The following is a 24,966-nucleotide window of genomic DNA, read 5'->3' on the forward strand; positions in this document are numbered from 1 at the left end:
TTTACCTTCTTCCTCAGAAGTTGCTAAGGCCTCTGTCAGTATTTGTTTACTTTGAAGAAGATGTCAAATTATCAAGCTTATCTCATATTTTGGATTCTTGGATTGTCTGTAACACAATTGTGTGAGGTTCTTGGCAGAAATTAAGAACAACTCTAAAAATCTTGCTTTGGCAACTGTAAAGCTCAAAATAAATTTCTCCCATTTTTTCTGTTCAGCTTGCATTTGGATTGCTGAAATAAAGCTGGAAAAATTGATCTTTCTTCCTGCTTCTTTCTTTAAGGCATCATTCTCCTCCTGAAAAAGACTCCTCACAGGAAGACTCTTCAACAAACTCAATTGAAAAGAAAGAAAATGGGATGTCAGAAGCACCAATTATAAAAGCCTTCAAAGAACTTGGAGAAGGAAAAGCTTTTAAAGATTGGGGTACACAGACAGAAAAAGAAGACTCATCAGCTAGTAATTTTTTAATTTACTTTTATATTCCTAAGCTTGTCTTTATGGGCCTTTCTTTGTTTGCATGTCTTTTGGTTTTGGTCTCATCATGAAAGGTCATCCATCTTCAGTGATGGGGTGAAATGAATGTGGTTTTTAGTATGCAAATTTCTGGAGTTTTCCTAAGAAAATTCAAAATGATACAGCTAAGGGGCTTGTTTAAAATAGAAGGAATGCAAAGGTTGCTGTTAGGTCTCAAGCTAGAGAGTAGTTGATGTCCTTTTTCTAAGAATAACGTAGTATTTATAAACAGTTAATGGAGTCCTAACAGAATTCTGGCTGGCTCTAAATCCATTTTAGTTTTGTTCCCATAGTGCTGTATCAGAATGTTATTATGAAAGCTGGCATATGTATTGTGGAACTGCACTGAGACATTCTAATAATGTTGATTTGGGAAGCCTTGTAGTTACAAAACATCGAGTCATTCTTAAATGCTTATGGTCTTGGTTCAGGCGGGTACTCCAAGCTTCTTAACCAAAATAAGCTTTTATCCTGCTTTTCGTTGTCTGTTATTTAACATCATATTTCCCTTGTGCTGCAAAGCACCCTTTCTCATAAGTTAGTGAAACTATTTCGTGAATGTGATGGGCAGGAAATGAGTATTAAGTAAAACAGCACAAATGTTTGCACGAGGCAGTCTAAGTGCAATTGTTGTAAAAGCTGAGTACAAGAGAGTATTTGTGAGTTCTTGTATCAAAAAAGTATTGATTGATGTAGTCACTTTTTATTTTTAATTAGAAGCAACAACTCGACGTCAAACAGTTGGATTTGTTGAAACTTCTTGCATTGCTAACCGGTCCCCAGAGAAAGGTAAAGACCAACAGAGACCAAAACGGTACAGCTCCCCTTGTGGCCAGAGGTCATCCTCCCTTCCTCCTTCAAACAGGAAATCAAATACTCCAAGTAAGTGCTCTTCTGAAGTTTGGTTCATATTTTTTCCATGCACACAAGGTATATAAGTAATGGAAGGCTGCTCTAGAAGAAAGAAAAATAAAAGTATGATTTCTGCATTATTCTAGTAGACAATATGGAACAAAGCTCTAAAATCATAGAAAACACAGTAATTTCATTTTTCTGTATTGTGTTGACCTTTTCATATAATTTAAATAAACACATAGCTTTGACAAGCATTCTTTAAAGATGTAAACATAAGATCACATGAATGGGAAATACTGCGCAGAGAGAATTTTAGGTACTTGAATGTACTTTGTCTCTCACAGCAAGACGAGAGATAATGTTGGCGCCAGTGTCTGTGACATACAGCCCAAAACGATCTCCAAAAGAAAACCTCTCTCCTGGATTTAGCCATTTGCTTAGCAAAAATGAAAACACAGTGACAAGGTATGAATTTTGTGAATACAATTGTGTTCTGATGATTGTAATAGCAGCAGTATGTTTATGCAGGCTTAATACTGTTCCTGCTGGTTTTTGTTCATCTAAAAAGTTGTGGAAAATCTGAGTCATATGAAGATTTCTAAACATAAACCTAAGTTTTACTTCTTAAAACATGGCAAGAAAAATCTGGAATGCTTTCTGTAATCTAGCGTTTACCAAGGAGAAGTGTTGTGTTTATTGTTACGTATGTTGCAATGACATTGATCGGTGACAAAAAGGTTATAAAAGAATTGTTTTGTGGAGTAAGTCCAGATTTACAGGCAGCTTATCAGGAAATGTAAATAAAAGTTGAAACTAGTATCTACGTATTGCGTCATTTATAAGCATGTTAGAAGATGCATTTTCTGGTAACCGAGCTATGTAATATGATTTCTGTAGAGGTCTTTGCTTGGTAAAGGTTGTAGACTTTTAAAGAACACGCTTAGCTGCAAGATTAAAGTGTAGGACACATGTATGAGGAAGAAGAAATGTGTAGCACCACTCTGGGTTTTGGGAATGACTGTGTGGGAGCTGAGTATGTTCGGGAGTGATGGTTTGGCCTATTCCAGAAGAAAGACACATGAATGAAGCATTTTGGAAAGTGCACTTGGGAGTGTATTGGGATATGGTACTACTATGGAAATTGTTTTCTAAACAATTTGTTTATTTCCTACCTTTAACCGTTTTGGTTAAATACTGCATCAGTTGATAAATCATTTCTAGCGAATAATTGTTGCATGCTTCTCATTCTATAGATTTGATATACTTCTAGATGACCTGGAAACTGGTCCTGCCTCTACTTTACAGCACAGTAATCCAAGAAAAAGGCTCCAGTTTCTCTCGCTAGATGATACAGAAGGTAATCCTCCAAAGCAGGGGAAAATGTTTCTTTGTACTTCTTTTTTTGAGTTTATAAAATGTACTTTATCTCCCAACAGAAACATTTTTACCATAATTTCTTCCACATTGGTAAAAGCTGTTTAAATAGAAAGCTGACATGTTACTCCATAAGGTTCAATTTCTAAAAATCCTCTATATCTTGTCTTATTACTGTAGACTGAGAAATACCATTCATACAGGATTTTATTTTTATGTATATGTGTGTGTGCACAAACGCAACAGAAAAACAAAAATAATTAAATTGAGAAAGAAGGGCAATATGTTTCCCTATGCTTAACTCAGTTATGCAATGCATATCTTACTAGAGTCTATATTAAGATGTACACACTCAGTCAAACTAATAAAATTCCTATCTGTAATGCAATGTTTAGTAACAGAAAGAGTAAATATAATAAAGCCAGTTGTTTAAGATTTTTTTTAAATGATTGATTGAACCAAATCTTTCTAATTTTCTAATTCTTGTCACAATGTTCTGCTTTTGTTTTTATTAATGTAATTATTGAGATGGGTGTTTTCATGACAGCTAGTCTACATGGTGATATTTAGAAATGTTGAGCACAATACATTAATCTGTTTGTTAACAAAAAAAAATATGCTGTGTTATAAAGATTGCTTGAAAGATGACCCATCCAAATGTTTTGCATTCTTCTGGGAAGTTTGCTTAAGGCAAGCTAATGAGGCTTTGCTACTTCCTATCATTTTATATACCTCCAAGATCACACTGCTGTTCTTGTTTTTTTCTTTCTTTTTTTTTCTCGTTTTCTTTTTCTATCCTATCTAATAACTTAATAGACAATTACAAAACAAATAAAAGCAACTTGTTTTGTTGATAGGAAGGCAGCATTCAGGTGTCAGACACAGCTCTTGTGCTGAATCTGTCAATCCTGGAGTGAAGAAGGCAACAGCATGGGATGAGAGGAGCGTAGCACAGAACTATGAGCCATTGCTGTCACCTTGTGAGGGAGACTTCAAGTATGCACCGAGGATGAAGACTCTGGCTGAAACAGAGAGGCTTTTTGATGAGCTGACTCAAGAAAAGCAACAGGCAAAGATGATTTTTTATTTTAATGTTGTGACTAAACATAGTTATTGTATGAGAGGTGAGGGGTATAGCTGTATTACCTACCCCATGCATGGCTGAAGTTCATGCGTAATTTCCATCGTTAATGTGGGAACGTGCCATTATCATTCCCTGCTCTGCTTCTGACACTATAGTCCTTTACTGTTTCCAACTTTGTTAAAGGAGAGTCATTTTAACTTGAACACAGTGTGGATGGAAGGGTTGCAGTAAATTTACTTTCTTCTTTAATGGACAGTAGCTTAACTCAGCCTTTCAAACCAGGAAGGTTATTTTGGCAACTAAGAGTGTTCTCTTCAAAATGCTCCTTGAGTGTCTACTTCTACGATTAACTTTTGTATTAGTTTGGTGTGGCATTGTGTTATGGTAACGTAAGTTGTTGAAGAACAACGTTGGACATGTGTCTGTGGCTTATATAGCTCACCTCTCTGTAAGATTAATTAGGAAGGCTTATATTGGCTCTTGAGGCTCTAATTTACATCTGAAATATTTTCTGTTATTAGATTGAGGCTGCATTGAGTCGAATTCCTTGTTCTGCTGGAAGAATGACTTTGCAAGCAAGATTAAATCAGGTGCAAAAACTTTTACCTACAACTGTTCTCTTCAGTTGCTCTTCCATAATTTGGGGACACATAGTTTAGATGAAAGTTCAAATTTTGAAATTGATATAAGTGCAATTACTATGGGAATTTTACCTTTCCACTGAGAGTTGTTCCTGAATATGGCTGAATTGCAAATCTGTTTAAAACATTGTCTCTAGACTTTGAAACATTAAAAGATAATGGGGAATTTACATCAATTTAATCATAAATGCACTCTGAATTATCTTGTAAAAGGTGTAAGTTTGTGCGATTTATGACAATAATTCAAAAAATAAGTTATATGTTTATATAATATTTTTATTGGTCTGACTCCGAATGCCCAAGCCAAAAAAAAGGAATGGGAGCAGGAGGAAAAAAAAAAAGTCAACAACCCACAAATACACACACACGAACACACACACACACATTAAAAAATAATATGAGAAATCTACAGGTCTGGCTCTAGTTTTTGGATGCTAGCAGAATATGATAGCAATATATCAGAAAGGATACTAAAGATACTACTAGATACTAAAGGAGTAACAGTAGTTTATTAATTTTAGAAAGATCACTGGATTTTGTTGTATGTTATTAAATCCTTTTTTTCTCCCTTTCTTTTTCTTTAACTGCTAGGAAGCCCTGGAAGATCGCTTGGAAAGGATTAACAGGGATTTGGGATCAATACGCATGACTCTGAAAAGATTTCATGTTTTACGTACCTCTGCAAATCTTTGACAATTCACTCTTGAATTCAAATAAGCTTTTTTTTGCACTAATATATAATTATGCACTCAGTAAATGCAGAATTGTTTTGTATTTTTATAAACCCTAAATAGTAGTTTTACAACTATGTTACCCTTTACACACAGCAATATTTTGTACTTCAAACAGCCACCTATATTTTAAACATATTTTTGTTACCGTTGAGAAATTGATGTTTATCCTGTATTGTAATATTTTTAGAAATATTAATTATTTTTAAATAATGATATTCAATGTATAATAATAAGAAACTAAAAGGCAGCTTGTTTTTGGAAAATGACCGTGTTATCTTTTTTGCACTTCATTTTCCTCACCATTTTATAAATATCTATGCTATGTTGTAAATATAGCTAATAGTAAATTTTGAATTTTCATACAAAAGGCAACATGAATTACCAGTGTTATAACCGCTGCTATATGGTAAATCCTTTTCTTTTAAGTCTTACAACTTGGATATTTTTCCATTGTGACAAACAACTGTGAGGAATACTTTCATTATGGCTGGCTGGCTGCAAATCGGTATATGTTTTGCTAGTTTGGCCGCCTCTGGCTACCTTTGTAAAATACTGCTCTAAATTATTTGGTGTCTCCCAACAGTTCAGGGAGTAATTCTTTGATATCACGAGGACCAGGATTCGTGAGATTGACAGCGGCCAGCTTGCCTCCCACCGAGCAGCTCAACTCCAGCCGACACCGCGGGACGTGTAACTACCCAACTGCAGCTCCTGTTTTAAAATGCTAGTTTGGGGTTTTGTGCCATGCCAGTGTTCTGACCACAGTTATAAGCACGCATTTCCAAATGAAATCCAAGCTATTTTTGTGACCATACATGCATTTTTCTTGGTGAAAAATATGTATTTGCTAGCTGGCATGTTGTTGAATTACTGTTCAACATTGATATTTTAGTTTGCATTTTAATATTAAATAAATGTTTAATTAGATTCTTTCCTCTAGCCCAAGAACAATAATAGGTTCTGGGATATTACATCAGCGATAATGTAGGTTTTAATCATATTGTGTGTTTCAAATTCTGTCCTTGTTCAAGATGTTTAGCCACCAATTATGTGATTATTTTGCAGTGGAAAGGCCAGAATAGCTGTCATAAAGGAAGCTTGTGAAGGTCTGTTTCTAAAATTAGAGCGCTTTTGTTTTAAGATATTTAATGAAGAACTGTCCTACCCATGCACAGTCTTTTTATTTTTTTTATATAAAGTGTTTTTTGCCTCCACTTCTGCCATGTGGGTTGCTTTTAATATAGGATGAGAATTGGTGAGAAGTCAAGGATGCTAATTACTCATTTTCCCTTTTACTCTAAAATGTTAAAATTGGGCCTGAATGCTTGGAGATGACTTGCTTGAATATACTTCCTGGCTACACCAATAGATTCAGAATTTTCATGGTATTTCATATTCTTAATTAACATTTTCCCTCAAAAGAGGGGTTGAGGGAGGGGAAAAAAAAAAAGTGACTTCCCAGTGTAACTCCAGTATTTAGCTGAACAAGTTTTTTTCCCACCATTTTAAATTATTAACAGGCAGAATTTAGAAGTATCCTTCAAAAGCAGCATTTTTCACAAGGAACCCATCACTAGAAAACTTAGCGTGGGTCCATTAATGGTCTTGTTCTTTCATCAACACTGCAGCAAAAACAAACAGAACTTTCCTGACAAGCATTTGAAACAAGCAGGTAAATCGGTTCAGCTCTTTCAGTGCCTTTCCTTATAACCTCCCTTTACTTTCACTCCATTCTCTCCAGTGCTATTCATATTCATGTACTTTTTTATTACATCCAGAAAACTGAAGTGTGAGTCAGAATTTATTTTTTAATCAAAAGTCCTCCTCCATCTGTTGGAGCTCTTTAGGCTATTTCTGTTCTATTATAACACTGAAGGGAAAAAATAATATCTAAGTGTTGCTCTTTGTAAACTTCTAGGACAACCTTTTCAAATAAATGTCTGGCTTAGGGTGACCTGTTTCAGTATGGTGCCTTCAGCCTGATTCTTCAGGGGGGCAGAGAATCTGCAGTTCCAGATTAAATCAGTGGGAGGCCTGAATGCTTAGTGCTTCTGAAAATCAGACCTGAAGCACTACAAAAAAAAAAAAAAAGTGGGGCACGTTTGGAAAATATGACTGCACTTGCTGTGCACTCTTCTGGATAATGTCTTTTTAAATTTTTAAATTTTAAGCCCTTTCAAAGTGCTTTGCCTGAACACAACCGTATTGTCTCTTTCCATAGCTGGGGACAAATAAGGCCTAGAGAAGCAGAAACTTAGGCTTCTTCTGAGCGGGACTTTGTCTTCCTCTTGCATTCTTCCATCTGGCACCTCTCAGCTATGTAGACATTCATCACCATTTTGACCCTACTAGGTTTTGCTCAGATCTTCAGCTTTTTTCAGTCTCAGACTGACCTTGCAAGCCCTTCTATCCATAGTTTCTCTGTGATGAGAGTTGCAGGAGTAGTAACGTTTATTGAGATTTAACTCTTTAACTCTTGGAAAATAGTCTCTTATTTGTCCCCTTCTATAGAAAACATTTCTTTAAAAAAAAAAAACACGTCTCTGTACCATTGATAACTTTAGTTATGATCTGCCTTCCACCGGGAACTTTATCTCTTAGTAAATAAAAAATTGATTAGAATTTACAGTGGTAATGCAGGTAGTCCTTGCAAAAGAAACTAAGGCCAATATTTTGGGCACCCAGGAGCACGGGTAACCTCCAGGGGTGGGACCCGAGATGGAGCAGCCCTGGGAGCAAGTCCTGATGAGATGTGTGCAAGTCCTCGAGGCTGAGACCAAAGCACGAAGCTGACGGCAGCTGAGGCTGATGAGTTCGGAATTACCCAGCGCTGACCAACAGGCTGGCTGCTGTTAATACCTTACACCTGCAGCAGGGAGAAGCGACGTACCCTTAAAAAAAATCAGACGGGTGACAACACCTTCAAAGTTAAACCACCCCCTTTTTGCTGCCGTTTCTCCGAGATTTCCGAACGCCAGACATTGTCAAAACCGTGATTTTTCCCTCCGGCTTTTGAAGGGACCGATACCCCAGGTGTAACCCCCAGCCCTAAGGGCCGCGTTCCTTGGTGTCCCCCCCCCCCAAGCCCCGGCGGCTCGGGGCTCCCCGCGGCCGGCAGGCGGCGCCCCCCCCCCAGCCGCCCGGCGTGCGGGAGCTCCGGCCCGCCGAAGGAAGTGGCGGCTCCCCGCGGCGGGTGGGCACGGCTGGGGCCGGGGAGAAGAAGAAGCAAACCGTGCGGCAGGAGCAAGGGTGCAGGGGCTGGGGGGGGGGGGGGGCTGAGGCTTTTCGCCTTTTTTCCCCGCCCCGCAGCACCGAGCCCGCCCGCCTCGCTTCCCCCCCTCGCCAGCTCCACGGCGGGTGAGGGAAGGAGCAGAGCCGAGCCAGAAGCCGCCGCCGCCGCTGTCGCTGCTGCTTGCTCCCGGCCCACCCTCGCCGTGTGTGTGTGTGTGGGGGGGGATTATGCCAGCGGAGCTCCGGCATGTCGGCACGCAGAGACCCGTAGGCAGCCGCCGAGCCGCAGCGAGAACCGCGGCCGGGAGCAGCCGGTGCGTGAGGGACCGGGGTGGGGGCACCGGCACCTGGCGGGCAGCGGGGCCGTGCCTCGCTGCGGGAGGGGGGGGTGGAAGAGAAGGGAGGGTGAGGAGGGAAAAGGCCGGGCCCCAAGGGGGTGGCTGCAGCCTCTTCCCCCCCAGCAGGGGCTGGGGTGGCTGGGTTGGGTTCGGCTCCTCCCCGGGGCCTCGGTGGGGCTGAGGAAGCCGGTGGAGGAACGGCCCCTGCGGGCCGCGGGGTGCCCGGCCGGGGGCTCCCGGGGGTGCCGCGGGGTCTTGGGGACGGGGATGGGCAGGGGTGGGCCGCCTCGGTCGCCTCCTGCGGTCAGGGGGGTGCTTGGGTGGGGAAAGTTTCCCCAATATTGGGATAAAGGAGAGGGGAGGGATGCGCCTGGCGCTGCAGCCATAGCAGCGTTGTGCCTCGGCTGTCGGTTGTTTCACGTGAAATTGATAAGCGAGCGTAACCTTGCTTGGACGCGGTCTCTGGCACATCAGGGCGGTTGGGTTGTGCCCCAGCCTTCCCCTCAGTGCTGGAGCCTCCCTTCTCCTCAGCCCCCGGCCACCATCCCCCTGCCACGTTCAGCTGAGGGGCACCCTCAGCACGGTGGCACGAAGCCGTGCTGGGTGTCAGGGCAGCCCTCGAGCACGCCAGGCACGAGGCCATAGCACGCCCCGTGAGGTGCTGCGCTCCGGCCGTGGCCCTCCTCATCCTGGCTTCCCAATTAGCACTTCACCTGGACTTGAATTTACCTGAATTTAGTTACCAGGTATCGTGGGGTAGGGGCAGGGTGGTGGCAGCCCCACAACCTCCCAGTTTTGCGATGAGGAGAGGGTGAAGGCGCTGCCCAGGCCGGCCTCTGCCTGTGGGGCAGGAGAGCAGGGGCCAGACCTGCAGCAGCCGTGCAGGAGAAACACCTTTGAGATAGAACCCGCAAAAATCCTCATGGGTTTTTGGGCCTTAGGCACCCCCGGTGGTCAGTAAACTGCTGGGGACATCGGGCAGGCTCCTGAGGCGGTGTCTGCACCGGAGAGGGTGGGAGGGAGAGGTTTTCCCTTCAGAACAAGCAGTGGTGCTGTTCTGTAGCCAGATGATGGGCTGCAAGAAGGGAGCTCTCTGCTGGGAGGCTGCTGGGCCTGGCGGTCCCTTGGTGCCTCTCCACCTGACAAAAAGGGCTCAACCTGACAAAAAGGGCCCGGTGTTGGTGGCCCTGAACAACCCTGGGCTTGCTTCTGGAGCATTTGTTGCTGCCCCGTGCCAGCAGGCTACAGCATGAGCAGTTCTCGCTCCCTGCCCAGCTGCAGGAGGGTTAATGTCACTTCCTTCACCTCCCCAACCCCTCTTGCTTCACTGAAGAAGCAGAAGCACAGAGGAGCGTGCCGAGGTGCGTGCTGGGCTGCAGCATCACGAGCAGAGCCAGGAGCGAGGAGAGGAGCCCATCTCCTGGTGCAGAGCAGTGCCCTGTGCAGTCAGCCACGCAACGCAGTCCGATCAACGCTTTAGGTTGAAACGCTGTGGTTGAGACAAAGTTTATTCAAATTGTGCATTTAAAAAGAAAAACCACACAAAAACAACTTCTTCCTCTGCTAATAACCGCTCTGAAGTAAGAACTTCCATCTTCTATATGCTCTGGGAAGCAGCAAAGTAGATAATGTGGTGCCAAAAAACATCTTAAGTCTTTTGAAGACATAATCTGCAAATGCTTGGCTCTGCACGGGACAGGAGTTCAGTAGGACAGTGGTCACAGCTCAGCTTTCACAGGTATTGTGACTTAAATGGGCAGTGGTTTGGTCTCGTGTTGAAACATACATGGTTTGTAGGGCTCCTTTTGGCGTACTGATTCCCTCCCCGTGCCTTGTCTTTTTGCTTGCGCTGTATTTTTATCGTGTAGTTTATTTTTGTCGTGACTGTGTTGTGCCCCCGAGTAACACAAGAAGTCTGACTGTGTTACAGAGTTCAGCGCTGGCTTCTGAGTGATTTTTTCCACTGTTGAGTAGGAGGCTGGTGTTTGTAGGACAGCCTTTCCTGTCCTTTGCAGACCTCGTGCCTGAGACGTTCGAGAGAGGGCTGCGTAGCTGCCTATTCTGACAGGTCACCAGCTCCTCGGCTTGGCTCTGGGCTGCTCGCTACCTGAAACGCCTCCCTGGGATACACAAAATTAGGAATGACCAAGCACGAAAGCGTGGTTGCAGACTTGTCTTAGCTTGCTGTTTTTCACAGGAATGCTGCTTTGTCGTCCTTGCGATATGTTCTGCTTGTGGCAGCATCTCCGAGAGGGATGGGAAATGAGCAAGGGCTGAAAACGCCGCTTGTTGTGCTTCTTGCTTTTGATAGAGCAGGCTTCTGGTAGGCTGTTAGATTTCATTAATCATATTTAAGTTTCTGTCACTAACTTTTAATTAAAAGCATGGTTGATACCACTTTAATGAATGTACGGATGTTAGCCATCTTCATGCATAAAAACGCGTTTTAATTCCCTTACTATTCCCTTTATGGCCCTTAGATGCTTTTGTTGCCATTTAAACAGCATACAGTAGCAGCTGTTTATCTTCTTAATATAACTTTTTCTTGCATCTGTGTTCAGGAAACAGTAATGGTTTGAGTAAACAAATTTCTGGTATCCTTTAACAATATTTTTAAGTAACTTGGCAGAAAGGGTCAAAAGTGATGTCTAAATAGTGAACTCCGAGGCTCTTGCTGACAGTAGCCTGAAATAACTCTGCTAAAATCATTAGTTGTTCCTCGTGCTTACATGAGGTGGTGAGGAAAGCAAGAAGCCCTCGGTGCAGGACTTTTGCTTCTGGTGAGCTCAACCAGGAACTTTCCCCCAGATTAGAACTTTCTATTAAAATATCCTTTCTATTTCGGGCTCGCTTCTGATGGTGCATTTCGATGCACTTGCTGCTTGTTGTGCATCTAACAGCCCAAGCGTTTATTGTGATTTACCATCTGGCACGTGGGAGTTTTATCTAACTTCTCATTTTAGTTGACAGCAACCAGTTTGGAAAGACCTTGTTCTGATTTTTTTTTATTTAAAAAAAAAAAAAAAAAAGAGAAATTCTCAAAACTTATAACTGACAGTGGTGCTGAGGGGTTTTGAATTTAGGTAAATAGTCTCTCTTTATTTTTATTTTTATTTTTTTTTATTCAAATTTGTTACTGCTTCTGCAAGTCGGCCACAGAGCATCACATCCCTTGAGGAAGGTAATATAAAGAAGGTGCCTTCCATCGGTCCAAGCCAGCATTAATCTCCCCCTTACACCCAAATAAAAATCCTGCCATTTGGTTTTGTTCTTGGCAGCCTGACTGCAAAGCTGCAGAAAATGGCAAACGAAAGCTGCTGCTGACTCCTGGATGTCACTTGACTTGTGCCATTCTTGCTTATTCATGATAGCGACCGGTTCTAGGACCGGCACAATCCATTGAGAAACAATTTTTGGCAGAGTTTTTCTTCAGGCTACTTCTATGAAAAACATGCCTCGCTTTGAGAAGGGAGGAGGAATGAACATCGATTTCCTTATTTCTTAGATTTTAATTTTTGTAGAAACAAAAAGCAATGTAAGAAAACCACGGTTTTCTTAACAGTCAATTTCTCTAAATGGTGAAGATATCTTCTAATTTAATTTTAAAGCTGGCTGATATAGATACGATGCAATTAGTATTTCTGTGTATCCCCAAATTAGTGAGATATGTCTAAATTTAATTTTGAGCCCGAGAGCATCTTATATTCAACACTATTCTGTAGAATCCAGAGCGGATGGAAATGGAGTAATTGGAGGGTGAGGGGCGAGGAAGGGAATAAATAAAACACTTTATTTATTTTTAACTTTGTTTCCTGGATGTTGGAGGAAATCCACACACCACAACATTGTGCTGGGGCTGCGGAGTCTGAGCGTGAGCTCAGCCACGACCTGAAAGGGAATGTGGCTTCTCTCTTGGTAGTGTCTGTGCCAGGAGTTCTGCGAAACTTTAAGTGGACAAAATAGGAACGTGTAAATATCATTTGTTAACGAAGGAACAGCAAAGCAATTTAGCACTGAGCTAACTCAGATCCTGTCACGTCGGGGAGTTTCGGTCAGCGCAGAGCCAAGTCGGTACAGGGCTCCTGAAGGCGCGCGTGGTCGCGTGTTTTCTGCACGTGAGGGGTTTTACGGGTGTAACTGTGAACAGATGTTCTTAAATTAACAAATAATAAGAGGAAAGTGCTTATTTTTAATTTTAAATTGAAAGAAGAGCAGAAGGAGATGCAGTCAGCATCCCCCGGAGCCCCCAGCACCTCGGTGCTGGCTCTGCAGCGAAGAATTCGGGAGCTGCACCGCGGCATCTCTTCCTGAGCGGTCCAGCAGCGTCTCCGCGTGTGGGCTTCTGGGGATGGTGGCAAGGCTGCTGAAGGCTACAGCCCAACTGGGCACACTGGGGCTGAACGTGAGCACGCTGGGGATGGGGTCAGGGCTGCTGTGGGGCAGCACGCTGCCTGCAGCCGTGCCGCAGAGGCTGGGAGGAAGGCGAACGCCTCGGCTGATGCAGAGGCTGGGCAGAGCGGAGCTGTCAGGGCAGCAGCGTGGGCGGCCGAGCAGCCGGTGTAACCCTTTGTGGCTGCTCTAAAGCTTCCCCCAGCCCAGTCAGCGCCTGTGGACTGCATGGGAGATTTTTCGCCAGGTTTTTTAAGCATTTTTAAGCAGCCTCCAGGAGATCTTGCTCAGGTAGATCTGAAGGGCTTACAGCATCCTGAAACCCGCATCCTTGTGGACCTCAGAGTTTGTCACAAAAAAAAAATAAATCTGAGTACTGAATGCTTTGGGTAAGGAGGGCTTTGTGTGGGATTTTGTCCTGTCTTGGTTGTGTTGGCCAGCTGAGTGCAGTGAGCAGGACCTTACAGCTCCCCTCTGCAGCAAAGCGGATGAGCTGAGGATACAGAGCCTGCCTCAGCACCACGAGGGAAAGGGATTTGCCTCGTCCTGTCTGCGCCTTCACGTGGCTTGGGCTTGTGGGGGGCTTCCTCCTCGGGCTTCTTTCCCTACTTGGCACAGCCTGGCTAGGGCGTGGGCAAGCCAGCAGCGAGAGGGGGCATGGTGTCAGCTGGGCAGGCGGCTTCATTGCTCCTGTGGGCTCTCAGGAAAGGGAGCAGCGAGCGATCAGCTGCGAGTTTCCTGGTCCATCCTCGTGGCAGCGGCTCCTGTGACGGCCCGGGACGCGAGCCGTGATTTGTTTGGATCTCTGCTTACGTAAGGAGCACTGAGCCCGGGACACCAATTCAGGCGTATTAGCTGCCTTAACCCGCGGAGCAATGACCTGGAGGCGTTCCTTGTTAACAGGGCAATAACTAATTTGGAAGGCGGGAACCTGTAATCACATCGGCACGTCAAGTGCCCGGGCATATCTTGGTGGTTTGGGGTGAGGCCCTGTTATCTGCAGCTCCAGCGGAGTTTGCTGTTCGCACGACTGTTAACCTGACTGCGTGGTGGGGCTGTAATTCCATTAGGTGCTTTAAAAGGCTGTGGAAGGATTCGGGCTCTTACAGCACAGCTGTGGTAAGCTGTAGTTCAGTTTCTCCTGTGTGTCTGATCCAGGTTGGCCACAACAGATCTGCGGCAGGGCTCGGTGATTGCCCCCGGGGCTCCTGCAGCTGGTTTGGGCCGGAGTCAGAGCGGTGGTGGCACCGGGAACCCCGAAGGGCCCTGGCTTCTCCGTGCAGGTAGTGACTGTCAGGCACCAGCTGCCTGCAGAGAGCAACCAAGGGTTTTGCTTGTGTGTTTGTACGTGGGCATGGCTGTAAGTATGCTTTACGTATGCCCAGTGCAGGGGTATAACTTCACTTGGGACTGTAATTTGGTTTTAGATCGGTACTGTAACAGAGGTAACCTCCTCAAGGTAGAAACACCACAGAATCACTTTGTGTGGGTGGTTTACCTACGTTAGCGCTACTTTTCTTTCTTTTTTTTTTTTTTAAGAAGGAAATAGGCATCTTATATTTATCATATCCGATGAAATCGAAATCTAAATATTTACTTTTTTTTTTTTTTTTTCTGGATCTGAGGTTGAGAACCAATTGTAGGCGTTCCCAAGCTGTTAGTCAACCTACTGCGCTGAGTAGGTTGGTTCGCTTCGGGTGCTGGGGAGATGCAGCCTCGTGGTTGTGTCCCTCGCTTCTCCTCAGCCTCTGCAGCTGGAAATACTTCCCTCTGTGGGCTTGGCGACCTGGCGTTACGTTCGGAGGGTGTTCTAGCCTAAACATGCCGAAAGCTAACCATGTGTTATCTCCAGCAGCACGCGGTTAACTGCAAACTGTGAAACTGGAGGGGGAGTTCGGGACGTGAGGATGTAAATAACTGGGAGATATTTGGTGGGAAGGAACAGAAGGGGGAGGAAGGCCTCGCGCTAGCTTTTTCTCTGTCAACCTTATCTTCTTTATAGCGCTCCCCGTGCTTGACTTCCCAGGGTTTTTACAACCAAAGATGGAAGGTGGCTTCTGTCCTGAGCAAGGATAACCAGCAGCAGGCATGGGAGATGCTGCAGGGCACGATTTGGGAGAAGGGGCAGTAAAAATCCCAGCAGCTCTGCCTCCAGGCATGGTCCAGCACCCAGTGGTGTGAGCCAAGTGGACCCCGTTTCCAGGTGGGCTCGTATTTTTTGGGTAGGGCTGGCACGGTGCTTTGAGGCCCGTTGTGCAACTCCACCAAAGCAGAGTGATGGAAAATGAGAAGAGCAAACAGTTCGTTTGTTTTCCCTCTCTCCATTGTTTTTAAGCATCGTTTATCCAGGCTCTTGGGACCCGTTGTTTGTCTAACCTGTATCTGGATTGTAAAACTGTTTCAGGTTTTAACTTCAACAGATGGTAAACGTCCTTCAGTGAATATCCTTTAAAACACATTCAGCGTGGACACAATGTGTCCTCTGTTTTGGGACTACAAAACCACTTTTAATGCTGCGTTTTGTTTACATTTAATTCCTATAAATAGGCATTTCAGTAGGGCACCTTTATCTGGCACACTATTGCTGTTGGAGGGAAGTAAATAGGGTCAACCTACTTGAAGTATAGCCTTTTAGGACAGCTCCTGCATGTTGGCTTCCCAGTTTGAAGGCTTCACTTTGGTCAGAAGAGTCGAGATGGTTGGTCTAGGTGATCTTGGAGGTCTCTTCCAACCTAAACGATTCTGTGACTTGCCTTGCTGAGGGTGTGCACTTTGGTATTTGAGGCTCTGCTTGGAAATCCTAGTACTGGAAATGCAGCATCGCTGTGTTGGGGTGAGGGTGGCAGGGGGAAGACCCTGGGTAGCAAAGTTCATCAGTTAGTGTCTCATTAACTGGCTGCTCGCAGCAGTATTTATGCAAAGCCATGAGGCAAACTGCTCCCCACGTTTCATGGGTGCTTTTCCTTCTGTGCCTGGCTTTCAGTGGCCCTCGTTAGGTCAAGTGCCAGATCTGCTGCATCACAGATGTACAATCCCCTGAGCTGTGTAGGAGAAAGCCTTCTCCTGCCCAGTCCTTCACACGACTGCCCCGCCAGGAAAAAGACCTTGCCCTGGAGGGGAGGTTTTGTTGCCTGACTGAGCACCGGCGTTACCAGAGGTAGGAAAGTTGGAGCAATTTTTTCCCTGCTCTCTCTTACGTTGCCTGTACTTCATTTTGCTGGCAGAATTTGTGTTTTATTCCTTGTTGGTAAAGTAGAACTGAAGGAGAGAGAAGAATGTTTTATCTTAAACATCATTATCAAAATCATCAGCTGAACGGTACTGAGAGACTATTCCTATTCCTGGTTTAAGGCAGAGTATAATTTGACTTTTAGATCTCCGTTTTTCCTAAATCAAGTGTATGGCACCAGCAGCTCAGAGAGTCTCCTCCTGATTATAAACAGGCTTGGAGCCATCAAAAAAAAAGCCTTGAAATCAGCTCAACAACTGTTTGAGAACCGTCTTCTTAATATTCCTCCCCAGCCCTCTGCAGAGGCCTCCTGCAGCAAATGTGTAGATGTCAGTCGTTCCCGTGCATTTCATTTAGCTCCCTGCTAAACTTTCCAGGAGATTGTATGCAGATGAGCTTCTCAAAGCTTTTTTTTTTTTTAAAAATATATTTGGAAAGGTGGGACCAGCGAGGCAGAAGCCAGCACAGCACAAGCAGCGTTGTGGCTGGGGCTTGGTGCAGCATGTGGCCACATTGCTCGGAGCACCTCTGTTCCCATGTTTCCTCCTTTTTGCTTTTGTCTGGGTTTTCCTGAGGTTAAATTCCTGTTTCTTGTTGCAGTTTCTTGCGTGTAGCCCAGGTCTGTGTGTCTGGATGTGGGGCAATGGGCAGCCTGCTGCAGCTGGGGATCATTTGGTGGGTCTGGGTGCGCAGACCCCAGCCCAGGAAGGTGAGGAAGGCTCCTGGGTGCTCGTCGAGGCTTCGTCCTTGCAGCCTGCGTGGCAGCAGCTGGCCTGAGCCTCCTGGCTTGGACAACTCGAGCAGTTCCTAAAGGTGGTGTAAGCACAGCCGCGTGCTCCAGAGCCCAGGGGCTCGGCACGGCAGCTATCAGAAGGTTTTCCATCTGGAGGTGGAAAAAACAAACCTTCCAGGGCTGCTTTATCTCGAGGCTGGCAAAGAGTGCAGAATGAGTGACATATTTCCATTTGACTCATCTGTTGTCAAAGTGGCGACACCCTTGAGTCACATTAAAAATGAGACCTTGGAGCTGAATTGGCATCTCGCTCCCATAGGCTCGGAGCAGGTGTCTGCGGGCTTTTTGGTTTTGTTCTTAGGAGAATTCTTTCCTCCCTTAAGATGTGATGAAATGGATCAATGCCACCGCTAATATTTCGGGTTAAAAATGACAGGAGAGCCTGGTTCAGGTGCAACGCTGGACATCAGCTCCGAAGATATTCAGATAACCTGCTTTATAGCTGCTTAAAGCCCTGAAAAAAAAAAAGAGTGCCCAGTAGCCAGATGGTTGGAAAAGAACACCCCACGATCAATGAGGCAATATGTAAATATTTTCAATCATTACCACAGTACTGCTGTGTTGACATTGAAATTCAAAGTGCTATTCCATGGGACTCCTCATTGATCAGCAGATGAGCTCTGATAAAGAGGAGGATAAAAGCACAATACTGAGAATTATTATGGATTGGGGCTTTCGTTGACAAGGACAGGCTTCCACCAAGGTCTATGAAATGGATTTTGAACCCTCTCTAAGCCTGTTACTGAGACACAGTGTTTCTTCCCTGCCTGTCAAGTATGGATTAAATGGTGTATTATTGCTTGAGCCGTTTTATTTAAGGTGAAATGCTGCATAGTTGACTAATTTCTTTGTTAATTGCCACGTTTATATGGGAGGGGGCAAGGTGGAAGCTGATGCAGAGGTCTCTGCTTGAAGTCCAGGCAGTAGAAAAGACTGGAAGGTAACATAAAGCATGGGGTTGGATTGAAATAGTTGTGGGGGGAAGAAAGGTTCTCCTAAAGCAGGCTGTAGAGACCCTGTCTGGCTGATTCACTTAGAAATCTTTACGGGATGGTAGCGATCTCATGCATAACACATCAGGTGTGTTCAGCAGCCGCAGGTGCTGAGCCCACCACGAGGCTTTTTTTATTCCCTCCACTTCTGAGTTTTCACTCATGGAAAAAATCACCTGGGTTATACCCTCTCAGAGGGGAGTAGGGAGCTGGGCTGTAAATAAATGCTCGTAGAAGCAGATTTTAAGGTCTGAATGTGTGAGGACCCACCTCAGAGCAATGCCATGCCCACGTGCTGCAGATGCTGGTGTCTGTGGTTCCTGGGATCCTGCCATGGAGGCAGAAGCTCAGCACCCGTCTGGGGAGCTGAGAGGTGTCCCGGGGGATTTGGGGAGCGGGTTTTGGTTTGTGGTGATACACCTGAACCCTTCCCATCGTACTGGGTGATGGAAAGTGGAGCTGCATACGTATATTTGATGCATTTTCTTGGAGGAGGGTGGGGGTTTTGCAGGTGAAAAGCTTTTTACAGCTGTAGGGACATCCAGAGGCCAAGGCATTTCTGGAAACCTTTTTGCTTTCTCTCCCTCCCCTTGGGGCTGGGTGCTGTCAGTGAGGCCAGGACCCGGTGCTCCTTGGGGTGCTTTGGAGGGGGCAGGTGCTGCAGGCATCAGGTGGGAAGAGTTATCTGGGTGCCTTTCAGAGCTGCTCATATTTTCTAGTTAACTGCTGTGTTTGTCTTGCTTGTTCATTAATTTCCTCTGTTTCCTGGCACATCCTGGAGCCTTTTCATGTGATTACAGAGTTATTCAGGATTTTGATATTATTTCTCCCTGCTTTGTTGCTTTTTAGTTGCTCATTTATATCCCCTTATTGTTTTAGGGTGACTAACTGGTGGGTGAGAATGGAAAACGCCTTCACTGAGGATGAAGGACTCCTCTGACTCTCCCATGGTCTGAAACTGGTGCTTGCGAGCTGGGAGCAGGCAGGGTTTGAGCACAGCTGACACTTTTTAGGGCTAAGTATTCAGAAATGCAGATATACAGAGGCAGTGGGCTGAGCTCAAGCAGCTGCAGGGTTTGCTAGGAGCAGTTTTGAGCCTGGGTGTTTCCCAGGGCAAGAACTGCTGCACACGTGGATGTGGCTGCATTATGCAGGTCTCTGCTCTTGGGCAGGTGCTTGGGCTGCTGTGGGGTTGTCACCGAGTGTGTTTGTCCACCAGTATGAAGTGTTTCAGTGGTGTCAGTGACTGTGCCTCTTAGGAGCAGGACTGATAACTGGAGTGCAACGCTTTGGTTAAGCAGGAAAGCCTTCAGAAGCCAGGAGAAAGCATCTCGCAATTAATCGTCCTCGTTGGAAAGGCAGGTGCCAGTTCTACTGGTGTAATGCAGCGTTTTTGACATCTGTGCTAAAAATGAGCTGCTTGCCACCTGCTGGGTGGCTCCTCATCCTCCTCGCACAGGGTGTTTTCATATGAATCTGCCTGCCCACAGCTGCATCTTTCATTTCCCTCATCTGATGTGCATGGGGCTGCTCCAAGGCCAGATGTGGCTGCTGTGGGTTCAGGTCCGAGCCACCCCAGCTCCCCAGGACTTCTTGGAGAGAAGCTTCCTGGGAGGAAGCCTGTAACGATCGTCTTTTGCTAATGACCCGGAATAACAATACTCTTCCAACCTTTTGGGAACTCTTGCATTAACTTGTGCTTCTAAATGGTTTTGTTTGGTTGCTTTGGACAATTGTGCCCCTTGTTTAACAGGGACTTGAGGTCCCCTGGGTTTCAGTAGGGCAGTTATGGAACAGAACCAGTTTTAACTTGTATTTGATAACCACGTACCACAACATGTATCTGAAATGCAGGCGGGGTTAATTACTGTTAATCTAAAAGGGCTGTAATATTTAATTTAATTTTAATTTAAGCATAACATTTAAGTTTAAATTTTGAGTTGGTAAGCTGTTCTCACACCTAAAAATAAAAGTAAGGATACCATCAGCGAGGCCTCTGCAAGCTGCAGTGGGTATAAAAAGTGCTGACTTGGGCATGCAATCAAGGTGAATTCTGTGATTATTCCAGAAAAAGAAGTTGTGTATGTGTGTCATAATGTCCTAGGCTCCATTCATTATCTGCTGCTTTCAGAGTTTACTGTAGAGAAAATGCTGGTGTTTACATTTTTCCAAAGGGTGTAGTTTCGGTTTCTGTTGCTCAGAAATGCTTTTGCTTTTAATCACTTTTGATTTCGGTACAGTTACCAAGTGCAGAGAGAGCTCTTTCTGTTTGGAATAATCATTTCAGACTCGCTGTCGCTGAAAATAAGAAAGTTGGTCATCCCTCCCCAACCTACAAAAAAAAGGGATGAAACCCAACCCTGAACCAAAAAAGAACGAAGCAGGTAGGAGGATTGCTTTGCTTGAAAACTGAGGAGGTTTTGTGGCCGCCCGTGCAGTTTTGTGTAACTGCGTGGTGAGACCTTCAGGGTTGTCCCCGTGATGGGTCAACTGCACACCGAAACCTGTTCTTACACGCCCCTGCTCGTTCCGAGAACTGCACTTTTTTTTTTGCAGAGCTGGTGAAATGAGGCTCTGGGCGGACTCTGTGTAAGAAAAATATCTATTTAACCGTGCGGTGCGGTGGATGTGCCCTTTGGGAGGATATCTGGCATATCCAGTGTCTTTATAAACTTCTCTACCTGGTGAAGGCAAATGTGGAATGGACACTAGTAAATCCTGATGCAGCTGAGGAGTGAATTATTGTGAAACATTAAAAATAGCAAGACTCGATCTGGCTAGATGTATATTGGTCTATAAAACCATGTGAATGTAATTAATCCTCTTAAAAAAGAAAGGGAAGGGAGTGTGAGGGTTCCTGTTTGTTTACAGATCGGTGTGTTAGAGTGGTTAAAAGGAATAATTTGACTAAATTATTTTCCAGGAAAGCACAAGTTCAAATGCAAAGTGAGATTAAAATTTTATATTTAAATATATCTCCATCGTACAGATTTGATTAAGTGATTTAGGGAAAAAAAAATCCTTTGGGCTTTAAATCATGGCATCACGTATACTAGCAGGGGATTAAGCCCTTTTAAACTTCCATTTTGAATTGTTTTTTTTTTTTTTTTTTTGAGTTAGGAATTCCATGAGAATTCAGCGGGTTTATGTCCGCCCCAAAGAGCAGAGACCTGAAACCTGCTTGACAGAGGTTTATATCTACCAAAACTTTCATCAAGTAGTTCTTCAGTTGATTTCAAGGTGTAATTTTAAGAATAGTAACTATTCACTGGTCGTCTTGTAAGCCTGCAGAGTCAGTTTTAAATGTGATCTGCTGTGGACCACGTTAGTGTTGAGGAAGAACTGCAGTCGGTGGAGGGACAGAAGACGAATTCATCTCAGTAACCCAACGCTGCAGCCATCTAGTGAGCGTGATGCCACACCATGCAATGGCCAACATTGAATTGTAGGTATCCTGGCTAGCTTGGCGGGCAATACTTGGTGTTTCCACCTTCCAGAGCGCCCGACAAAGCTAAGAAAGTTCTTGAATATCATCGTGTGGTGTGCGTATTGCCTCTGTGCTGTGTGCACGAGCTCTTAGTTGCATTGCAGAAGGTTTGGAGGTAGGCTCAGCCACTTTATGTCCAGCTATTTTGATGTTTTTTTAATTATTTTTTTTATTTTTATTTTTTATTTTATTTTATTTTTATTTTTTACCCGAGCTGGGAAAGCAGAAGTGGTGTTTGGGCCCCGTGCGACTGGCTCAGCTGTGAATCAGCAAATGACGTTAATAAGCATTTGTGGACTAAATATATTTTTAAGCTGTCTGGCTGCTTGCTCTTGGTGAGATCTCTGAGATTAATGGTCCCGAAATGTTACTCATGCTTGCTCTTCCTCCAGGAGGAATCTGACCCGTGCGAGCACTTTTATTTTTTGGGGTTGCTGTGCAAGAAGGTACAAGCATAGCAAGCAATCCCACTTATGTTATTTTTTAAGTCTTGATGAGACCTAAATCTGTTGGCTGGAGCGGGGTGTCACAGCTAAAGGTCCCCGTGTTTTCCAAATGTTCCAGGTCCTTTGGCGCAGCAAGCGGTGTGTGCTGGTGTTTTAGTTATATTTTTTGTAACCCGTTGGCTGTGGGTGCTGGTCTTAGGGCTTGGATCTGGGTCCCAGCAGAGGGGATGCTCTGAGAGGTGCTTGGCTGGTCCGTGCTAATGCAACTTTTCTCCCCATGGAGTGTGCAGGGGAAGGGCAGAGGCCTCATTCTTGTTGGCATTTCAAGTCCAGGCCTTTTTGCGTGTGTGCAGACCCGAATTTGCATGTTGTAGTGCAAACCACAGCTCCTGCTGTCAGGGGGGATGGCTGCACCCATCCTCAAAAGGGACAGGAATATTGTGGCTGCCTAGCATCAGGGGGAGGCTGCAGGTGCTCTGGTTGTCCCTGTCCTGCCCCCCACCTGTGTGACAGCAGGGGCAGAGCAACCGAGGACAAGACCGAAGGCAGAAATAAAGGCCGAGAAATTAAAAAGACCTAAAGGAACTTGAACGTCCTTGGGAGGATTTAAGAGGGGGGAGCACGTGTGCGTGTGTGTGACCCGAAGTGCTCGCCAGATGCTGTAAAAGCAGCATTAAAAATAGTTCTTCCAGGCTGCTGGTAACGAAGGGACTCTGCAGGAGGAGTCCTGCAGGAGCACAGCGTGCTGCCCGGCGTGGCGAGGCAAACCACAAGAGTTCCCCCCGGCTCCCCCGACAAAAACAGCCCTGGAGGGAAGCCGGTGGTGGTGAGATGAGGTGTAAAGGGCCGCCTCGGCCTGGCGTCTCTCAGCTCTGAGCTGCGTGGGTGCTGCTGCTTCATACCCTGCCCTTGCTGTCCTGCGGGCCTGGCCCCACCGCGGTGAAAGGACTGGGGGTGGCTGCTGAGGTGGCTCTGGTTCCGCTGCTGGGACGTGGGATCCTGCCTGCTCCCCAGGGAGCTGTCTGGAAGAATGCTGCTATGTTGATTTTTTTTAATCTTTTTGATTTTAATGATGATTATTTTTTTTAATTTTCATCTGGAGTGAGGTTTGTGATGGTTTCCCCTTCGTGAAAATCATTCAACGCTCTACTTAAAAGGGAAACGCTTTGGGGGGAAGCTGTGATACTGTGCAGAGCGAGCGAACGAGTGGTCAGTGCGGTGTGTGTGTGTTTTTCTTCCCTCTTTTCTTCTCTTTTTTTTTAAATTTCCATGAGTTAGAGATGGCGATGACTCATAGCTTGGAACGCACTTTAAATCCCTGAGGTGCTCATTGCCGCCTACCATCACGTATTGAATTTCTGACATACCGGAGGGATGTCTGCAGAGCAACTCTGATGTGCAATTATAAAACGTTGTAGCTGTATGTTGTTTGCATAGGAGCCATTAGCATGGTATAACTGTGAAAATAATGCAGCTTTAGTCTTGCTGTTGATTTCCCATGGGCAAGGCAGTTAAGCAACTGTGCTTTATCTTTCTTTAGGATGTTGACACATGTGGACCAACAGTGACATCCTTTTCCAGCAGTGCTGTCTCCGCTCCCTCCTGCATTCAGAAGCATCTAGAGAGATTTTTTGCAGAAGGTAGGTTCTGGCAGTTCAGCTGGATGGCTGTTCTTTCTCTCCTATACTAGAAAAAGAAAACATTTACATGTTACTAGGGAGAATGGTAATGAGGCCGGTGGATACTCGCTTGCTGGTGAGAGAGGGGATTAACCTTAGCTTGGGTTCCACTTGAATATCCGCCGAGGGGAAACGTGATAAAATGGAGTCTGGAAGAATGGCTGTACAAGTTGCCTTTGAGAAGGGCTTGGCAGCCACAGGACGTGGTTGGCTTAAATTACGTAGACATGTGTTGGTGATAAACCTCTTTTTGAGGAAAACTCACGCTCCCCCCCCTTTTTCTGGTCAGTCAGTCTTCTTGTTTATTTTAAATCCTTCAAACAAATAAATCAAAAGGGAAAATGGCTGTGCAGGATGTGCAATTAACGTAAACTTTGTGTGTATATTTAAATATTCTGTGGGTCTCCCCCTAAAAAAAAAAAAATAAAAATCTTAACCTTATTACATTTTATTTGTACTGAAATAAACAGCATGCAGCTCATGGTGCTGCCATAACATTGTTGTTCATTTCTACCTCCCTCATTTTTTTTTTCCTCCCATCCTCTGAACTTCTGACTTGCTTTACATTTCAAGAGGATTGCCCTGCCAAACTTCTGTAGTAGAGTGTAGATGGGGGTGTAAATCTTAAGAGACTTTTTTGCTTTTTATGAATGTATGTACCTGCTACTTCCTTGTGCTCTAACCTCTGGAGTATTGCTTATGGGTTCACTTTGTGTGTCTCCAGCTCCTGCTAAGCCTCCTTTATGTGAGTTCTAGAAGCGTGTATCGTGCTCTTAAATCTGAGCAGAAAATTAGTGGCTGAACAGCAATCTTTTTCAGTAGATGGGGTGTCAGCCTTTAAACTACCAGAATGGGTAGTTTTGCATCTCCTTACTTTCCTCCAGTGAGTTCATTGCCGCTTATTTTTTTCCCCTCTGTCAAGAAGTGTTTTTAACTGTTAAATCCACCAAAGGTTTCTCTTTGCAGTGACACAGTGATGTAGCAATTTTGCAGTTTTGCTGCAGGATGCTAAAACTCGAAATTCCCAACTTTTGGTTTAAGAGTAATGGATTGCTGGGAAGAACAGAGAAGGGGTAAATGAGTTTGGATCTGAGACTGCTCACACATCAGACCGAGGAAATCCAGAGAAATTGAAAACACGTTTCCAAGTTGCAGCAGTTATACTGAAATCACAGTGATAC

At 44.8% G+C, this 24,966-nt stretch overlaps 2 protein-coding genes across 5 annotated transcripts in view; both read left to right on the forward strand.

Annotated features, from left to right (window-relative positions):
• MPHOSPH9 (M-phase phosphoprotein 9) overlaps nucleotides 1-6,535 on the forward strand; it is a 28,038-nt gene extending 21,503 nt beyond the window's left edge. Inside the window, exons 18-24 of the mRNA XM_084297075.1 lie at nucleotides 281-456; nucleotides 1,231-1,395; nucleotides 1,713-1,833; nucleotides 2,622-2,725; nucleotides 3,600-3,811; nucleotides 4,348-4,416; nucleotides 5,059-6,535. Coding sequence (XP_084153201.1) covers nucleotides 281-456; nucleotides 1,231-1,395; nucleotides 1,713-1,833; nucleotides 2,622-2,725; nucleotides 3,600-3,811; nucleotides 4,348-4,416; nucleotides 5,059-5,160 — 949 coding nt within the window. The 3' untranslated portion in view covers nucleotides 5,161-6,535. The remainder of the gene's footprint in view (nucleotides 1-280; nucleotides 457-1,230; nucleotides 1,396-1,712; nucleotides 1,834-2,621; nucleotides 2,726-3,599; nucleotides 3,812-4,347; nucleotides 4,417-5,058) is intronic.
• A 2,116-nt stretch (nucleotides 6,536-8,651) lies between these two features.
• Nucleotides 8,652-24,966, forward strand: part of PITPNM2 (phosphatidylinositol transfer protein membrane associated 2) — a 132,416-nt gene continuing 116,101 nt past the window's right edge. For all 4 annotated transcript variants that reach the window (XM_084297518.1, XM_084297521.1, XM_084297520.1 and 1 more), the window contains exons 1-2: nucleotides 8,652-8,746; nucleotides 23,647-23,746. The gene's annotated coding sequence lies outside the window, so the exon portion shown is untranslated. The remainder of the gene's footprint in view (nucleotides 8,747-23,646; nucleotides 23,747-24,966) is intronic.

Source organism: Netta rufina (assembly GCF_964035555.1).
Source record: "Netta rufina genome assembly, chromosome: 17".
Lineage (NCBI taxonomy): Eukaryota > Metazoa > Chordata > Aves > Anseriformes > Anatidae > Netta > Netta rufina.